The 20478-nt window shown below is 41.6% G+C and overlaps 1 protein-coding gene across 3 annotated transcripts in view; it reads right to left on the bottom strand.

Moving 5' to 3' along the window:
- ARAP2 (ArfGAP with RhoGAP domain, ankyrin repeat and PH domain 2) overlaps positions 1-20478 on the bottom strand; it is a 171035-nt gene that overhangs the window by 135804 nt on the left and 14753 nt on the right. For 2 of the 3 annotated variants that reach the window (XM_072125916.1, XM_072125929.1), the window contains exons 5-9: positions 20025-20098; positions 12512-12820; positions 7516-7585; positions 5218-5338; positions 2599-2771 (exon numbers count right to left, since the gene is read on the bottom strand). In XM_072125916.1, coding sequence (XP_071982017.1) covers positions 2599-2771; positions 5218-5338; positions 7516-7585; positions 12512-12820; positions 20025-20098 — 747 coding nt within the window. The remainder of the gene's footprint in view (positions 1-2598; positions 2772-5217; positions 5339-7515; positions 7586-12511; positions 12821-20024; positions 20099-20478) is intronic. The other variant, XM_072125925.1, reaches the window with a different exon arrangement.

Below are 20478 nucleotides of genomic sequence, written 5' to 3'. Positions count from 1 at the left end.
TATACATCTTATACACACATACTCACATACAGTATACACACATCAAATACAAATTTAGTAAATATACATTTTTGTCATGGGTGACCCTGCGATACATGTCTCGGTGCCCCTGACCCCCCCCCCCCCACGCGCCTGTATGCAGCTCTCTGGGCTCCTGGCTCTGCGTCGGTCCCGAGTAGGCCACGGTCCTCCCATCTGATTGAGCTGCGCACGTCCCCTGTATACACCATGTATACATGTACCTGTATACAGTATGAATACACCATATACACATACAGCCATACAGCGAGAACACACATACATAAATATATAGATACATACATATACATACATATAGCAGCATAAATACATACAAACACACACATATGCAGCATATACACACATTAATACATTATATACACCATACACTATATACAGACATACAATATATAAATACCATATACACACACATATAGCTTATACACACCACAAATGCATACTATATATACACTCACCGGCCACTTTATTAGGTACACCATGCTAGTAACGGGTTGGACCCCCTTTTGCCTTCAGAACTGCCTCAATTCTTCGTGGCATAGATTCAACAAGGTGCTGGAAGCATTCCTCAGAGATTTTGGTCCATATTGACATGATGGCATCACACAGTTGCCGCAGATTTGTCGGCTGCACATCCATGATGCGAATCTCCCGTTCCACCACATCCCAAAGATGCTCTATTGGATTGAGATCTGGTGACTGTGGAGGCCATTTGAGTCCAGTGACCTCATTGTCATGTTCAAGAAACCAGTCTGAGATGATTCCAGCTTTATGACATGGTGCATTATCCTGGTGAAAGTAGCCATCAGATGTTGGGTACATTGTCATAAAGGGATGGACATGGTCAGCAACAATACTCAGGAAGGCTGTGGCGTTGCAACGATGCTCAATTGGTACCAAGGGGCCCAAAGAGTGCCAAGAAAATATTCCCCACACCATGAAACCACCACCACCAGCATGAACCGTTGTTACATGCTTTCATGTTGTTGACGCCAAATTCTGACCCTACCATCCGAATGTTGCAGCAGAAATCGAGACTCATCACACCAGGCAACGTTTTTCTGTCCAATTTCGATGAGCTTGTGCAAATTGTAGCCTCAGTTTCCTGAGGTTACAGGTTCTTAGCTGAAAGGAGTGGCACCCGGTGTGGTCTTCTGCTGCTGTAGCCCATCTGCCTCAAAGTTCGGCGTACTGTGCGTTCAGAGATGCACTTCTGCCTACCTTGGTTGTAATGGGTGGCGATTTGAGTCACTGTTGCCTTTCTATCAGTTCGAACCAGTCTGCCCATTCTCCTCTGACCTCTGGCATCAACAAGGCATTTCCGCCCGCAGAACTGCCGCTCACTGGATGTTTTTTCTTTTTCGGACCATTCTCTGTAAACTCTAGAGATGGTTGTGTGTGAAAATCCCAGTAGATCAGCAGTTTATGAAATAATCAGACCAGCCCTTCTGGCACCAACAACCATGCCACGTTCAAAGGCATCAAATCACCTTTCTTCCCCATACTGATGCTCGGTTTGAACTGCAGGATATTGTCTTGACCATGTCTACATGCCTAAATGCACTGAGTTGCCGCCATGTGATTGGCTGATTAGAAATTAAGTGTTAACGAGCAGTTGGACAGGTGTACCTAATAAAGTGGCCGGTGAGTGTATACATCCATACATTTATATACTGATACACACATATGTACTGCATAGGTAATTTTAGCTACCAGCTCAGCTGTGTACTTTCAATGATGTGCAATATTATATTCATATTATGCTGTACAATGTGTAGCAAACTATGTATATAGCAGTGCACAACCTCCATTCTTTTTTGAGGCGGGTTGAGTGGCCGGGCGCCCTTAGACTGTAAATTTGATGGATTTCAATGGTCCACATTAAACTTCACCTACCATATGATTGAAGGGGTTTTCTCACTAAGCAATTTAGGCTGTATCCATAGGAGGGGGTCTCAGTCACCAAATTCCCACAGATCACGAGAATGGGGGTAACTTGTTATGTGGGAAAATCAGTTTAAGACATAACACTCAAATTACTTCCTCCAAACACCGTGATTGACAGTGAGAGTCCTTAGGACCTACAACTTAGTGGTTGACAGTGGAAGTCCTGATTGCTCCACCCACACACAGCGATTGACAGCGAGAGGCCCGATTACCTGAACCACAACCTACTGCTACACATTTTGTCAGCCAAAGACTAGGAAAAACCCTAATGAACTAAAGAACCAATGCAAACATGAATAAAATTGAATTAGATAAAAATTCTACTAAAAGTGTAAGTCATTGGGGCAGATTTATCAAGCAGTCTGAAAGTCAGAATATTTCCAGTTGCCCATGGCAACCAATCACAGCTCCCCTTTAAAATATTCATGAGCACTGGTGAAATGAAAGCTGAGCTGTGATTGGTTGCCATGGGCAACTGGAAATATTCTGACTTTCAGACTGCTTGATAAATCTGCCCCATTATCTCAAATTTTAATATAATGCTAAATGATATATTTGAGCTAAATCCACCAATAATTCAGATTAAAAGTTTTAAAACGGAATCTTTAGATTTACCTGTTTACTTTTACTCAGCCATAATTGCCGTCCATCAACTACAGTAAAAATTTTGTTCTTATATCCCTTTAATTCCAGGTATCCACTTTTATCTCCGCTGCTGAGCACAGGACTCCTCTCCGCTTGGTTTCTCAATGCGTCTTGCAACGTTCTCATCCAGATATTTCTGTTTCCTAAGAAGACAATCCATTATTACTTACTGATGTAAGATAACCCACGCGGTCTACCTGTAGTCCTATGGAAACCGGCAGATACATCATGATGCATGGGCAGTACCAGATGACAAACTCTGCACTGCTACTTCTTCATCCCACAGCCCGGTGTGCTGATTGCTTTGCCAATGCAAAGGTGACCTTTACCCATTAAGATAACAAGACAGGAAATATAAACTGTAATGATGTATTTAATAGGACTTATAGCCCCTGGAAATAGGGTATTCTTTGCTGTAACCAAACCAATAATTTTTTGTAGCAAAAATAAATAGGGAAAAAAAAAAATCGGTGGAAGCGAATATTATATAAATGCGATCCTATTCCAGTTGTGTCATAGATCTAAGTAACATGTAAATGTTTGCACCAACTGGGTCTATTGCTATAAAATATATATTATCAGTTATGACTTGATGTGTAATGTACCTAGGAGACCTGCACCAGCATATCATTTTTCATTCATGAAGACACGAGAGACGCAATAGATGGGAAATGGATTTTGTTTTTCATGCATCCATAGTGTGTTTGCATGAGTAATATTATTTCCAAGAGAGGCAATGTAATCATCTCCAGCCGGATTCTCCATTTTTCACTTATTTGTTTATGTGTTTACATTTTTTGGAGACACAGAAAATGGAGGCGGAAGTCCAGGACAAACAGAATCTATGATGGAAAATCACTGACAGCGAAAAAATATAACTCAGGCTCTTACGAAAAGATAAACAATTTACAGATAGATATACAACCCTGCTGAGAATGTCTAATTCTAGAAACATACATCTGGCCAGCCTTAGGTTTTCACAATTTTTTTTCAAGGACACCAAAATCTCACAATGCAAATTCAGTACAATCGATGTCCTACATAAAAAAAATCCCTGGTCAGGCTGCAGTTCATATAAATGCCACAGGGGGCACCCAATTTTTTTTGTCCTGAGTTAAGTGAAGCCAACAGTAAAGTTACATCCCCAATAATCTACTGGTATACGTAAAGTCTGACATCATGAATCTCATGTGAGAGTTGTGTGGGCAGCTTGGCTGGATACGCTACGGAGAGATAGCTAATAACCACCAGTATCGATGAGCACGCCCGGATAATATTCAATTTCAGTTGATTCAAGCCTGAATATTAAAAATCTGTTCGGGTTCGGGTACAGGAGGGGCTGAGCTGCACCCAAACCTGCATCTGTATTTCTAATGAAGTTCAGGGTGGTGTCAGGGATATCCGACTCAGCAAAGATTGATACAAACCCAAACTTTCGGGTCTGCTTAACATTAAAACCCAGGCTGTCAAAAGTAAGGGGCAGAAGAAACCTTTCTAAGATTTAAGCTGCATTCAGACATCTCCCATAGACGACAATGGCCGCACAGAGCAATACGTACATGGGATAAAGATAGGACAAGTCCTATCTTTATCCATGTTACGATCCATACGTCGTGCATTGCTATAAAGAGTGGAGGGGTCATCCTTCCTTCTCTCCACCGCGCCAGTCGTATGCCCGCCCGGCCGTAGTCGTGCTGGAATATGTTCGGCTAAATGCAGCCTTAGGTTAGACAGTCCTAAAATCCTCAAATTTGTGGTACTAATGGTGAAGGGCCAGGCTTTCTAATTGAATGTTAGCCCTCCTATTATCGGGCTAACTGTATGTTAGAAATAAACTTAAACTTAATAAAGGGTATTCCAAGCTGAGCTTTCACATTTCATTTATTTCATCTACCATATCAATACATTTCTTCAGTCGGATGTTATTTTAAAAAAATGTTCATGTATTTCCCATAATAGTAGCCATATGGTCCCTTAGAAATTAGATAGATGTTCTTAGATAAAACCACCCTGCATTCTGGCAGCAGTGGCCAGACATGCTAATGAGGCGCTCAACCACCTGGAGTCAGTGTTCCTTACCACAGGATGCCTGTGGCACATGCAGTAACATGTCATAACCAGACATTTCATAAGCAAATATTTTTTGTTTTTTTTAGAAATCACTCCAGCAGTGGTGGTTGTACCCAAGGACAACAATCTTGTTTCTAAATGACAACATGGCTTTAATGGGGAATTATCTTCACACAGATAATTTTTTAATGACATCCAATTAAATAGATTAATATATATGAGGTCTAAGATACATAATAAATATAATAAAGAATTTGGGGTAAATTTGTCAAAATATCTTCAGTGCAGGTAAAGTCTGGTGGAATGCAAATAGCTCAAAAAAACCCTACTGTTGCTTTAACTTATGCCTGTTTCACATTAACAACACTCAGTTAGTCATTCTCAAATAAAGGAGCACCTCGTTATAGTCTGGGGACCCCCTTGTGACCTAGAGAAGACTAACTAGTTTATCCAGCCAAAGTGCATGGTACATGTGATATCCTACAGTTGAACATATTGTGAACATGATTTGCTCCATACCTTCCTTTTCAGCTCGGAAGACTAGTGTTTTTTGCGTGGTCACAACTTCAAATTTATTATCACCAACTTTTTGAGCTTTCAGGACTGCGGACAGCGAAACCTTCCCTTTTGAAAACACATCCTGGAGATAAAGAAATTCAATTAGGTTTTGTGTTTCTCTAATGCTGCAACAAATTGAGTATATATAAAGGGAGAATGCGATCTCTGCCTGTTCATGAGCAATCTCCCTGCCAGGATCTTGATTTTATATTCATGAATATTATCATTAGGTCCTGCAAGGGCAATTGTTTATGGACAGAAAGAGATCATATGACCCTCTATCTGCGGCCATTTTATGCACAGTAATGTCTGACTGATGAGGTAAAAGGCCTAAAAGATGAGGGAAAAATGAAGATTTTACATATCAAGAAAGCGGAGCAAAACTATTAGTAGATGTGTATTGTTAAATTACATAACATCCTGCAACCCACACTTAAACACACATTACAAAAAAGATAAGGTAAAGTGGTCAACCCCTTTAATATATCAGCAACAATATATTTTGAACAATAAATTCCACAAGTTACCCCTTGTCAGTTTTGACCATAATAAACTGTAGACAGTGCTGGGTACAGACCCAGGAGATCTGTTTAAGCCCTTCCCCTCTGCTCTGAGTGACTGCTTTAAATAGTCAACCAAAATCCTGATACAGCTCCTACATGTAGAAGAGAGCAGAAAGCTCTTCAGTCTGAAAGACCGACCCAAAGAACTTTATAAGAGCTGCAGACCAAGGTATAACTTCACCTTTCTAAGTCCTGTTATTACTTACAATATATACACAGGTTACACACAGCTCTACAGGGACAATACCTGGGGGTGCAGTCACACATTGCATTTACATTGTGTCTAGAGATGTAACTCGACAGCTGTGGAGAGGAGACTTTAAGCTGTTTACATTGTGTTTACGTTATTTTAATTATGTAGTTAACACATTGTTAACAAAATGCAATTATGGTGTGTTAACATTGTGTTCATGATAATAAAATGCAATAAGGTTAATTTCCCCCCACAGCTGTTGAATTGCATTTCGAAAGGCTGATAGATTCCCTTTAACAAGCAATACAGTACCTGTTAATTGAAAACCCAATAAAAATGACGTAAAGAATATAAAAAATATTTTGAGTGTTCAGCTACACCTACAAAAATGTTTCCCAAAAATTGTACAGAGCATAAAGTATTGTTTCTTTTGAGCTATAAACTAATAATAACTGATTTAAAGGATATAAAACTAACAAATCTATAAAATACAATTCTTCATCAGCCATCATCCAGGCCCCTGGATCTTTATTTAGTTGAAGAATCCATGTACTTTACAATATGTCATGCAACTATTCCCATAATCTTATGGATCAAAGCCTCACGTAGGTTCGCGGCCATGAATTGTGGTTTGTGGTAAGACAACTAATTAAAGAAATGCATCTGTTTTTATCTTCGGCTAACGCTGCTGATTTCTTGACCCTTGCTGTTCTGATACTTTGCTCCGGGTGCTATTAAAATAATTCCTTCTGCACTTCTTCTTTCCAATCCAATCCCTTTAGAGTAATACAATCTCTCCACCCATTGATTTATACCCAAACTGCCAATTTTCTTTACTTCTCTTTTCCCTTCTCAATTCCTTTGTCTGCCAACTACCAATTTCCGTTAATGGCTACTGTGTGTCCAATTCATCCTCTATCCAACATCTGGTGCTCGCTAAATCTAATTTGTAAGCATGATTCCATCCAAATCCTGAATGCATCTAATGAAATGACCCAACGATCAGTGTAATTAATGGAGGTAATTGGGCAATAGGTCAATTTTTAATTTTTCTAAGATGCTTTTAGGCTTAAAGTTGTAACTTTTAGGATTAGAGAAAGGCATTTTTTGATTGATTTGTTTTTTTGCTTTGCTATGTACCATATGTAGTTTATGTTCTGCAAAAAATGATCTTTGTGAAGTTTTACTAAATACATGAATCCCATGTAGAATTCATGTACAATGCAATATGAGCTAAATTTCAGATACTGCGATACATATATGCCATTTTGGTATTGAACACTTCAATACGTTTAATAAAATGCATAACAAGCATCAAAAAGCAACATACTATGCACTCCAAAACATACTGGTAGGTTGATTAGATTGTGAGCCCCATTGGGGACAGGGACCAATTTGACATGATTTGTGCAGCGCTGCGTAATCTGTGTGCTCTATATAAATAAAGAATTATTATTATTATTATGCTAAGCTTCAGTTCATCATATTGGATAAATATCTTACCCTGTCACTGTGATAGTACGAAATATGGTGTCCATCTACTTTTACCCACCTCCTCTGGAACATGCGACTGCTAAAAAAAATAAAGTAGAACATAGGTAAACACCAAATGTTATAGTCATTTCCATATTACAGTTTTATAAAATTGATTTTCATTTAGAATTCTGGATTTCTTCCTTTCTTTTCTACAATAATCTTGCACCCTCAAGGTCATATATATATTCTATACATTCAGAGAATTGTATACAGGGCCAGATTAAAGGAGGGGCTCCTGGGGCTCTAGCCCTGGGTCCCCCACCACTTTCACTTTTTAAGGGGCCCCCACCAGTTTCCGACAGTCAGTCGATCACTACATGCTGCTGCCAAAACAGTGCATCAGCAATCTCCCCCAGCGATGGCAGCTGTGCCTTCAGTGGCCGGCGGCTGCCTGAAGAGCGAGGAAGAGAATCATGGGATCACTGGAAGGGAAGGTGAGGGTAAGTATGAAGTTTATTATTTTGTGGCCATTTTCTACAGGGGACTGGCAGCTAAATTCTACAGGGGGCTTGTGGGTGTTTACTACAGGGAGCTGGTGGCTGTATTCTACAGGGGGCTGCAGGCTATAAACTACAGGGTCTGGCAGGCTATATACTTCCAAAAACATTGTTGTAAGGGCCCCCACCAGTTTGTGCCCAGGGGCCACCACCACCCTTAATCCGGCCCTGATTGTATACTTTTCATTTTTACAACGTTCTCTGTATTGCATCACTTCTGCTGCCTACTCTTACCTATTCCCTTAATGGGAAACTCCATAGTAAAATATTTTATTCTGTTAAACCCAAACAAAACTGTCCACACACAGTTCTCCTATGTATAGACATCACTGTTACAAATTTGTTAAGGCTCTCCCTAATACTATCAAAAATTTGGTCTTTGAGGGTTTGAACTATCCCAAAGTTTCTATTACTGATTGAAAGAAAGAATTGATATAACAGGGAGTAATGTAATCGACTGAATTACTTCTAGACCTTATAAAGGGAATGGCGCATTCCTAAAACATGTAATCCCATACTTGCTGATATAGAATTAAAATGGCCTATCGCACTCTTGTTATCCAAATCTTGAGCAGCTTGTCTACACATCTTACCAATCTATAATACTGCTTAAGAAATACTGTAAAAACTAACTTTACCCCTTTTATTCATTCCATTTTCTGTAGCCTGTGCCTACTTTCTGTGGAGCCAAGCCCCTTTTCTGATAAGCCCCGCCCTTATACAAGCCCCACCCTCATACAAGTCATAAAACTGTCTAAAAAACTGAAATGAATTTAGTGTAAACAATGTTGGACAATTTTTTATCAGCACCAATTATGTGAAATTTAGGATGATCTACACATCCTGAGGATTCATAATTAAATCACAATTCTGTCAGCACTATTTATAGTTCCTAGAAGCAGGTTCACGCCTAAAAAGACGACTGTGACCTTCTATGCTAAGTGCCAAGGTGGGTGAGTGCTTGCTCCGTTTGAGGGTTAGCCTCGCTGCTCTTGTTTCTGAATCAAAACGTTGAACAAAAAAAAGTTTCAGATATTGTGTATAAAAAATAAGTTAGGTCGTTATTTAAAAGTAGGAATGAGATTTCCTACTGATGTACAGTGGTGACTTAAGCCCTGGTAGATCCTGCATGACATGATATCTATAAAATAAATCCTACCTGACAGAAACAAGAGGTTTTTCTCTTTTATTTCTATAGTGAACTTAATTCACTTTTAAGCTAGTTTTCTCTCCAGGAACCTCACCCCCTGGTCAGAGTTGAAAAAAAAGTCAGTTTGCTGGATTTGGAGACTGGACGACTTACCTATAAAGCTGTAAGAGGGCAGTAAGGAGCCGTGAAAGATCTTTAATTGAGCTGTTGTATCAATAAAGAGCTGCAGGTTCGGTTTATACCATATGAATGAAACAGCTGAATAATATAAGGCATACACTATCTCAGGAGAAAATTCAGTTATCTTTTTATAGGACAACTTGTTAATTGTTTTTCTCTATCTTTTCTTCCCTAAAATAATGCTATATGCCAGGCTGTGAAAAGCCATATATTAGTAAAAATATGCCAGCACTGATCATGGACGTTAGTGGCATAGTTAGTATTACACAGCAGACACTTGCCCTGTTAGGGGACAGCTCAGCTCTTGAGCCCTCTCCAAAGATCCTTAACGATGCCAAGGTGTAATAGTACGTCATGTGTCCTTACGGTGTCCAGGCCTTTTTATTCATGGCCAATCCTTAGACTAGGCTATCAATCTCTCAGTGAGGGACTAGCTACGTAAACCCATACCACTCAGTGTTTTCTCTTGGCATAAACACGGAGGGGAAAACAACTCTATTCTTCATTCTACAGAGTTTATGCTGGGCCGAAAAAGCTGGTATGGAAACTGAGCGTCAGCACGTCACATTCAGAGAGTACTGGTCTTTCCTAAAGAAAGACCATCAGTCAAAATTAATGGACAGTGCCTTTAAAGGAAACCTACCATTTAGAATGGCAGGGGTAAGCTGTAAGTACCGAGCACCAGCTCAGCGTGAGCTGGTGCCGGTACTTACTTTCGTTAGTGTTATAAACCGCGGTATCGCGGTTTTAACACTTTTTAAACTTTAGAGCAGAAGGGGCTTTGGCACTGCATACGCACGATCGTGCGCGCGCCTACATAGGAAATAGCGGAGATGTTGCGCGCGCACGGTCGCGCGCAGCGCCGAAGCCCCTTCTGCTCTAAAGTTTAAAAAGTGTTAAAACCGCGATACAGCGGTTAATAACACTAACGAAAGTAAGTACCGGCACCAGCTCACCCTGAGCTGGTGCTCGGTACTTACAGCTTACCCCTACCATTCTAAATGGTAGGTTTCCTTTAATAATAAATTTCCTTGAGTGCTGCCTCCAATTCTTGGTATATAGTAAATCTCATTCATATGTGAAAGAGGGAGACCAAAACCTTAAAATCTACCATGAAGTCATGCACACTAAATGGTGTTATAGAACAGAACGGCTCCATAAAGTATATAAGCAACACAACTAGGTTAGTAGAGATAAAATGTGGAGCTGTCCATAGTAATGAAGAATTTCCCAATTCACAATTTTAATAAGAGGTGGAAATGAAAAAAATAAAAAATATATGGACAATGTGTGAATGTAAGTGTAAGGCAGGTGCTCACTTGACAAGAAGCAGACTCAGGGTCAAAGGGCTAAACCCTGTGGATACGAATAAAATTATCATATAGATTCAGAATATTATTCTAGTGGGAGGTCCAGACTACATTACCAGACTACTGTCATATATATCAGTTTGGACTTTATATTCCGGAAGCTCCTATAGGGGTTCTCCAGATAGCATAACCACTTATATCAGTATTCTACAGAGGGATAATCCGAGAATTGGGTAAAATTATGACTATACTACCAGATTGCTTTTATACGGGAGTATATACGGGAGTGTATACACAAAAAAATTCTGTAACAGAATCTCTTTCAGATGTTGTCAGGTGACTACTTCTTATTTCAGTTTTGCCCAAGAGATGAGGCTAATATTTAATTTAATTTGCTCTAAAAACTATATTGAACACTTGTCTTATTGTTAAAGTTCATTCAAGTCCAACAGGTAGAATAATAATTATTACAATAGATGTTGTCTAGGTCAACTCAATAATATTAATTTCACTTAGTTTGATTTTCTTTTTTCATATGCGTCATGTCTTTTTTCTATTTTTGTTACAATCAATTTTCTAGATGTCTGCATATGATTCATGTCCCCACATGCTCTCAGCTGGCAGTGTTTGTAAAGGAGAAATACCTCAATAAACATATGCTCTTTTATATACATTTAGCAGCAAGGTCTAAACTATTATGATTGTGTATAAAAGAATTTACATATTACACAAATAACGGAGACTAGAGACAAAGAGCTTAGCCACACATCAGTCAATTTGTGAAGTGTTACATTATTGTTTATTGTACTATGGATTTGTATCATTCTTGCCATAGAGGACTGTACAACCTCAGATTTCCCCTTTATTCAGACTTGATTTCCTGTGACTGTAAATTCAATGAATATACATTGCTCATTCCACGAACTATCAACCCAAACAATTTACAGAAATCAAATATGAACACATTGGGGCAGATTTACTTACCAGGTCCATTCGCGATCCAGCGGCCCGTTCTGTGTGGAGGATTCGGGTCTTCCGGCGATTCACTAAGGCAGTTCCCCTGATGTCCACTAGGTGTCGTTGCTGCGCTGAAGTTCGTCGTAATGCACTGAAGTTCAAAAAGCCGGGCCGGGTGCAGGTAAGCGCGTGTCCAGCGACACTTTTTTTTAAAAAATGCGGCATTTTTTCCGAATCCACCGGGTTTTTGTACGGCCATGCCCCCGATTTCCGTTGCATGCATGCCGGTGCCGATGCGGCACAATCTGATCGCGTGCGACAAAAACCCGGGGCAATTAAGGAAAAATCGGCGCTAAACGGAAAAATTGGGGTAACCCGCCGTTAAATGACCCCCATTGTATTGGAAGGTTGGAACTTGTAATGACAGACAGGACAGTGAGCCCAAAACTGTCCCCCCCCCAAAACTGTCACCTGCATACTTACTGGGCACCACTCTAATCAGTGGCCAGTAACTGGTTGATGTTCCCTCCCTACTTGAGGACACAAAACAAGAATCACAACAATTAACAAACAATGAACAAAAGAACTGCCGCTCCAGATGACTGGAGCAGAGGTCTGCCCATCAGAGACACTGGCATGGATATTACATACATATAACCTTATTGATCTTTACAGAAGAAAACATCCAAGGCCCTTTCCAGGTCAACTTTTACCTTGTCCTAAAGGCTTCAGTACAAAATCTAAGACAGCAGTAAGGATCTTTTGGACCCCCCAAGCACCAGCCCCTAAGCATCTACTATGGATCTAGTCCTTCTTTTATGGGATTTCAAAGTGTCTTCAAAATGCTGAATAACCAAAGGAAAGCTCACCTGTGTGGGGAAAGTTTATCTAGCCAGCCAGCTTTATTCAGTGAAGAATATGGTTCATAGAAACATGCATATGGCGTGATGGAGTGTTCTTGAGTAGATAATGAATTTTGAGTTTCCGATTCTATTATATGATGATTTAAGTCACTGTTTTGAATTATGGTATCTTGGAAAGATTGACGTTGTGAGTCCTCAGTAGATGACGTAGTCAAACCCAACTGGCTATTTGTCTCCTCCAATGTTGAATATATTGATTCCTCTGAACTTCCATGCAGTGATAAATCTGTTTCCCTCTCAGAAATGTGTTGCCTGCTGTTTAAAAAAATATGCTACAATTAATTGTGAAATGTGATTTCCGTCAGATGTATAGTATGAAAACATTTTGAATGTGCTTTCAGTGTAAATACAGCCTTATTCTACCATTATAAATGTTATTGTATTATTTGCTAACATTTTTCTTATTCTTCATTTCTTTTATGAATGCAACTTTATAACCAATCTTATAACATATTATAAAAATCACCACTACTTTGCTGCTGTAGAGTTTCTACAACTCCTTCACCTAGCTGGCTCTCCTGCTGAATTTCACACTCCAACTGCATTCAGTTTCTCTTTCTTTTTATCCTTACCTTCTCTTAAATTAAACCTGTCATCATTAAGCGTAATCCCATTCCATTTTAATTATAAAAATTTATAGCTCATATCTTTATTAAATCAATTATTTTTAAATGTAGCTGGCACCTTGCCAGCAGAGGCACCAAGTGACAAGGGTGGTGTTTTCTCTTCTCCACTCCTTCTCAGTTCTCTTTTTCCCCCGTGGTAAAAGTATGAAATCTAGCTGTTAGGATTGGTACACAAAAGACAGGGGATAGTGTGCCCTGAGCTTGCCCCAACCTCTGTCCCTTCCTATAGCCCCCCCACGCTAAACCGTGGGGCGACTACTTGAAGACTCGAAATATTCTGGGTAAGTGTGGGAAGGGGAACACAAACAGACTGACAAACATAAAACATAAAAGAATAGTAAACAAGCCGGAGTCACAACTAGAGGGTACGTCAAAAGCAGAATCAGTAAGCAAGAGTCAAAGTCCAAAACTAGCCGAGTTAGCAACAATATAGATACAGATACAGAGCAATACAAACTAGCAGCAACCAGGTGGAGAAAGGGATTTTCAAACACTGGCACTGGTGACTAGTGAAGCTGCAATTTATGCAGCCAGAACTCCACCTCCAGAACCTGATAGGTGCTGGACAGCATCTGGGAATTAACCCCTCATGGTGCAGAAACAACCAAGCACCAAGCAGAGGTTCAAAGTCCCAGCCACTCCTAGACAGCGCGAGATCTTAGCAGCCGCTGCCCAGGACAAGAGGTGGAGTTTGCGCGGATACGCGCCGGGGTTCGGAGAACGCTGCTGGTACCACCAGAAGAACCAGAAGTCCCAGCAATCTCCCTAGCGAACCTGACAGTACCCCCCCCCTGACGGGGGGCCTTCGGACCCCTAGATCTTAAAGATGGCTTCTGAGGGTAGGTCTGATGAAATAACCTGAGTAACCGTGGAGCATGAACATCTCTAGCCGGAACCCAAGACCTATCCTCAGGACCAAAACCTTTCCAATGGACCAGGTACTGCAGGGAGTTACCTACCCATCTGGAATTCACCACCTTTTCCACCTCAAATTCCAGATTCCCCTCCACAATAGATGGAGAAGGAGGGTCAGAAAGAGGCAAAACAGGCTCAACATAGCGCTTCAGAAGACTCTTATGGAAGGTGTTATGGACCCGCCACCCTGCTGGAAGTGTAATCTTGAAGGAAACCGGGTTAACAATATGAGTAACAACAAACGGACCCACAAACCTGGGCGCAAACTTCAAAGAGGGGACCTTCAATTTAAGGTTTTTAGTAGATAACCACACTTTATCCCCCACCACAAACGTATCAGATTTAGTGCGCCTTCTTTCAGTTTGTTGGACCATAGAATTTTGTGCCCTCTGAATATTCTCCCGAACTTGTGACCAGAGCGAGCGCAACTTGGATGTAATGGCTTCCGCTCGAGGAATATTAGAGACAGGCACAGATGAAAAAGAGAAACGTGGATGAAAACCATAATTGCAGAAAAACGGAGATACCTGTGTGGACGAACTACAGTGGTTATTAATAGCAAATTCTGCCAACGGAAGGAATTTCACCCACTGGTCCTGACTGTCCGAGACAAAGAGTCGCAGATATTGAATCATCTCCAGATTCATTCTCTCGGACTGACCATTAGACTCAGGATGAAACGCTGAGGAGAACGACAGATTAACTTCCAGTCTAGAACAAAATGCTCGCCAAAATTTGGAAACAAATTGTACGCCCCTATCAGACACAATATCATCTGGTATACCATGGAGGCGTACAATGTTCTGTATAAACAAATCAGCCAATTCTTCAGCTGAAGGTAACTTTTTTAATGGAACAAAGTGTCCCATCTTGGAGAAACGGTCCACTACCACCCAAATCACTGTATAGCCTTGAGATGCTGGCAGATCAGTGACAAAATCCATTGACACTTTAGACCATGGCCTGGTGGGAACTGGAAGCGGAAGAAGAGGCCCCTCAGGACGTCTCCTGGGAGTCTTTCCTCGCGCACAGACCTGACAGGCTTGGACAAATGCGTGCACATCATTAGTCATGTGAGGCCACCAGTAACTTCTCTTTAAGAGATCCAAGGTACTCCGCATTCCCGGATGACCTGCCAATACTGAGCAATGCGTCTCCTCCAACACTCTCAAACGACAAGAAAGAGGAACAAATAATTTGCCTTCCGGAAGGTCTTTGGGTGCAGATTTTTGTCTTGCTAAAATTTGAGAGGAGAGGTGGGAGGAGACAGCTGCCAACACAACACCTGGAGACAAAATATTACTGTCCGTAGTCGCTGGAAGCTCAGGAGTCCCGAAGCTACGGGACAAGGCATCAGCCTTCACATTTTTTGACCCAGGTCGGTAGGTGACCACCAAATTAAAGCGAGAGAAAAACAAGGCCCACCTAGCCTGACGTGAGTTCAAACGCTTAGCAGTATCCAAATATACTAAGTTCTTATGATCTGTGAGCACAGTTATCGGATGAAGAGCTCCTTCCAAAAAGTGTCGCCAGACTTCAAATGCCCACTTAATGGCAAGGAGCTCTCGATTACCAATATCATAATTCCTCTCACAAGAGGAAAACTTTCTAGAGAAATATGCACAGGGCCTAAGTCTGGTGAGAGTGGAGGACCCCTGAGACAACACTGCACCTACTCCTACCTCGGAGGCATCAACCTCCACAACAAACGGTAGAGAGAGGTCAGGTTGAACCAAAACTGGGGCTGACGAGAATGCCGCTTTTAAAGTTTCAAACGCTGAGCAAGCGGCAGGAGACCAGTTGTTTGGATCAGCACCCTTACGGGTTAGATCCGTGAGGGGTTTGGCGATCACAGAAAAGTTCTTTATAAAGTTCCGATAATAGTTAGCGAAACCTAAAAATCGTTGTAGGGCCTTAAGATTGGTAGGCCGAACCCAGTCCGTGAGCGCCTGAACCTTACTCGGATCCATCTGTACATCAGAGGGAGTCACAACATAACCTAAGAAGGAAACCTTCTGGACGCAAAAAACACACTTTTCCAGCTTAGCGAAGAGGTGGTTTTTGCGCAACCTGGTAAGTACTTGGCGGAGATGTTGCTGGTGAGAAACCATATCAGGAGAAAAAATCAAAATATCGTCTAGATACACCACCATAAACACACCGATGTAATCATGAAAAATGGAGTTCATAAAGCCTTGAAAAACCGCTGGGGCATTACTCAAACCAAAGGGCATAACCAGGTATTCAAAGTGCCCCAAAGGTGTATTAAATGCGGTTTTCCACTCATCCCCTTCTCGGACCCGAATCAGGTTATAAGCCCCTCTGAGATCTAATTTAGAGAAAACTTGGGCCCCAGAAACCTGATTTAAGAGATCCGGGATCAAGGGGAGGGGACCTGAGTTTTTTACCGTTATCTTATTTAATTCTCGATAGTCAATACACGGCCGTAAACCACCATCTTTTTTCTCCACAAAAAAGAACCCGGCCCCAGTGGGCGACTCAGAGGGACGAATATGTCCGATTGCCAAACTCTCATCAATATAACTCTTCAGTGCCTCCCGTTCTGGTACCGACAAGTTATATATACGACCCTTTGGCAATCTAGCATCAGGAAGAAGGTCAATTTTACAATCAAACTCCCTGTGAGGAGGAAGGACTTGGGACAAGGGTTTTGAAAACACATCTGAGTAGTCCGAGAGAAAACCTGGAAGACCCTGATCTTCCGTCACTACTGTACATAGTGAAACTCTGGTCAGGTGCTCCTTACAGAGAGGACCCCAATGAACCAGCTCCAGAGTTTCCCAATTAATTACCGGATTATGGATCCGGAGCCAGGGTAGAACAAGAATGACATTTTCAGACAGGTTTTCCATAACTAGAAAAGAACACCATTCTTCATGCATAGCTCCTACCATAAGCTTTATCTGCGGGGTTCGGAATTTGATCAACCCTGCCTGTAGAGGGGTCAAATCCGCACCCGACATCTGGATAGGAGTGGACAATGGAATCAATGACATGCAAAACTGAGAGACAAAATTATAATCGATTAAATTAGTCGCAGCACCTGAATCCAAAAAGGCGCGACCAGTGCAGGAAACAGACTGAAACTTAACCGTACAAGGTAAATACATTCTAGACACAATAGGGAGTACCTGAGCTCCTAAGCAGTCCCCCCGACTACTGCTTAGGAGCGGAAGTTTTCCTGCTGCTGCCTCTTGGAACAGGTGTTGATCTGATGATCAGGACTTCCACAGTAGAAACAAAGATGGCGTCTTATTCGATGTTGCTTCCGCTGTGCAGGAGAGATGCTATCCAGCTCCATGGATTCCAATTCTGGACTACCTGGAGACGGACTGGCCGCTGGCTGACAGTCCGAGGACACCCGAGGTGATCGCCTGGATCTTAGGCGACGATCAACTCGGATGACCAGAGTCATAGCATCATCTAATGTCTGAGGCTCGGCATAAGCTAAGACTAAGTCCTGTACTCGGTCTGACAGTCCGAACATAAATTGGTCTTTTAGGGCGCAGTCATTCCATTGAGAGTCAGTCACATACTGTCTGAACTGGGCACAATAATCTTCTGCTGTCCGTTTTCCCTGACACAGAGATCTAAGGTGGGAAACTGCAAGTGCTCGGCGGTCAGGTTCGTCATAAATCTGGCCTAAAGCAGAAAAAAAAGCGTCAAGAGAAGAACGGGATGGAGAGTCAGGTGGGAGAGAAAAAGCCCAATTTTGCGGATCCCCACGCAACAGGGAAATTACCACGCCCACCCTTTGAATCTCTGTGCCCGATGAACGAGGGCGTAAAGAAAAGTAAAGTTTACAGCCCTCCCGAAATGAAAAAAATTTCTTACGGTCACCAAAAAACACGTCAGGGAGAGGAACCTTAGGTTCAGGCATGGGTGGCAGTGGATCCTGCGGTGATGTCTGCCGTGGAACCTGCATAGATTCCTGAATTTGGAGACGGGAAGCTAGATCCTGAACAAGCTGAGTTAGGGTCTGGACCTGAGCGACCACAGCTGACAAAGGCTCCATGGAAGGAGAGAATGTAGCAGGTCGGATACAGGATGCAGACCTATGTGTGGCCAGTGTTTCTGTTAGGATTGGTACACAAAAGACAGGGGATAGTGTGCCCTGAGCTTGCCCCAACCTCTGTCCCTTCCTATAGCCCCCCCACGCTAAACCGTGGGGCGACTACTTGAAGACTCGAAATATTCTGGGTAAGTGTGGGAAGGGGAACACAAACAGACTGACAAACATAAAACATAAAAGAATAGTAAACAAGCCGGAGTCACAACTAGAGGGTACGTCAAAAGCAGAATCAGTAAGCAAGAGTCAAAGTCCAAAACTAGCCGAGTTAGCAACAATATAGATACAGATACAGAGCAATACAAACTAGCAGCAACCAGGTGGAGAAAGGGATTTTCAAACACTGGCACTGGTGACTAGTGAAGCTGCAATTTATGCAGCCAGAACTCCACCTCCAGAACCTGATAGGTGCTGGACAGCATCTGGGAATTAACCCCTCATGGTGCAGAAACAACCAAGCACCAAGCAGAGGTTCAAAGTCCCAGCCACTCCTAGACAGCGCGAGATCTTAGCAGCCGCTGCCCAGGACAAGAGGTGGAGTTTGCGCGGATACGCGCCGGGGTTCGGAGAACGCTGCTGGTACCACCAGAAGAACCAGAAGTCCCAGCAATCTCCCTAGCGAACCTGACACTAGCCATAATATATTGCTTGAAGTCCACTCCCCTCTTGTAATTATATTTAGTATCTGAGTCAATCATAAAAATTCACTTTTTCTAGTACAAGCCTCATTATCAAATGTGAGACTTTAGAGTCTAGAGTCTGTGATAAAGGGACCTTTTGTGGTGCCCAATGACCTCAGGGTTTCTTGTGGCTTCAAAGGACTTAAGAAAACTTTTTAGGGGGGAAGGATGACCATTCTCACCTTGCCCATAGTCTGTCCTGTGCATAGGATCAAATATATGATCTGATCATACTACACAAAGACATTTCTGGGAAATCATATTCATCAAACAACTCAGACATTATTTGTAGTTATGAGGCCTGACTAGCAGGGTAAGATTAAGAGTTCTTATATCTACTCATCTAAAAATATGCCTTACTGAGGAGAGCAGTAAATTTCATATTAACATATGAATATCCCTTTCTCAGGGACATCACTAACTGGGGGTGGGTGGAAAAAACACATAAATTATGGTGTCTATGCAAATGCCTATCGTCAGTTTCTCGGGGTCAGGGTATATGTTTATCACATATTTCCGGCTGCCCGGAAGAAACTTCCACTGGTGGTTTTCATTAGTAAGGTTTTTTAGTAAAACTTTTTCTTGATGCACCTTTAACATAGGGCGTGTAACACAAATCTGTCAAACGTTGCATGATAAATCTGGCGCATGGTGCAGCTGAGCACCGGAACGCCCCCTAATTTGTGTTGTGTGGTGCCTAGTGCAGCTACGTCACAAAAGGGTCCCCTGCGACACAATTGTGGGGCAGACGCTTCTTAAATACCTGTGCAAGCAGTCTGCACCAAAAAGAATGTGCAAAGTCCAACAGAAACCGGGCGCACAGCCCTTACTAAATGTGCCCCAAGATACCTATTTGAGATAAAACTCAAATTTAGATCAAAGTGCACATTAGAGGTTAAAAAAAAATAGTTTTCAAAGAATCAAAGCAGCAAAGAAAAATTATTCCATGTGTTTTGTCTCGAAAGAGAATTTAAAGTAGAACACGAAAGTCAAGGAAGAGAAGAGCAAGATTGCGAAATGTTTAGGAAAAGTAAATATCACTTTTACACCTTATAATTGTACTCCACAATAAAGCAAATATATTGTAGACATAAAAATCACAAAACAACATAATTTTTACTGGATAGTGACAAAAGCTTTTCATTTACCTTGTATTGTTGTTTCCTGTCCCTTCACTTAGATCACTGTTACTGGAACTTAAAAAAGCATCACCAGGGATTTCCTAGAAAATATTTATTTTATAAATGTAAAAAATCTATTCAAACAACTTTCGGTATTAACAAAATAATTTTTATTTTCTTATAAAGATGGACTTTTCTAATATAGCAGGAAAAAAAAAATTCTCGAAGGGCCTACCTCTTCCTGCTCTGCTAGTGGATGGAAACAGATGCCCAAATGTGCAGTGCCTTTATGATCAAGGACAGTGCTTATTGCAATAAAAAAAACAAAATCCGGTATGCAAATGAGACTTCAAGTGCCCAGTAGGTGGTCTTACAAATGCTTGGCTCTTTTCAGCAAATTCTGCCCTACAGTTTCCTAAGGTCATTTTTAGCACGTTTGATGTTGCACTGGAATGGATGGAAAATGTGAAGTATTTCTCAT

Source organism: Engystomops pustulosus, chromosome 1 (genome assembly GCF_040894005.1).
Source record: "Engystomops pustulosus chromosome 1, aEngPut4.maternal, whole genome shotgun sequence".
Classification (NCBI taxonomy): domain Eukaryota; kingdom Metazoa; phylum Chordata; class Amphibia; order Anura; family Leptodactylidae; genus Engystomops; species Engystomops pustulosus.
The sequence above is the reverse complement of the archived record's forward strand: the minus strand, read 5'-3'. Positions and strand labels throughout refer to the sequence as shown.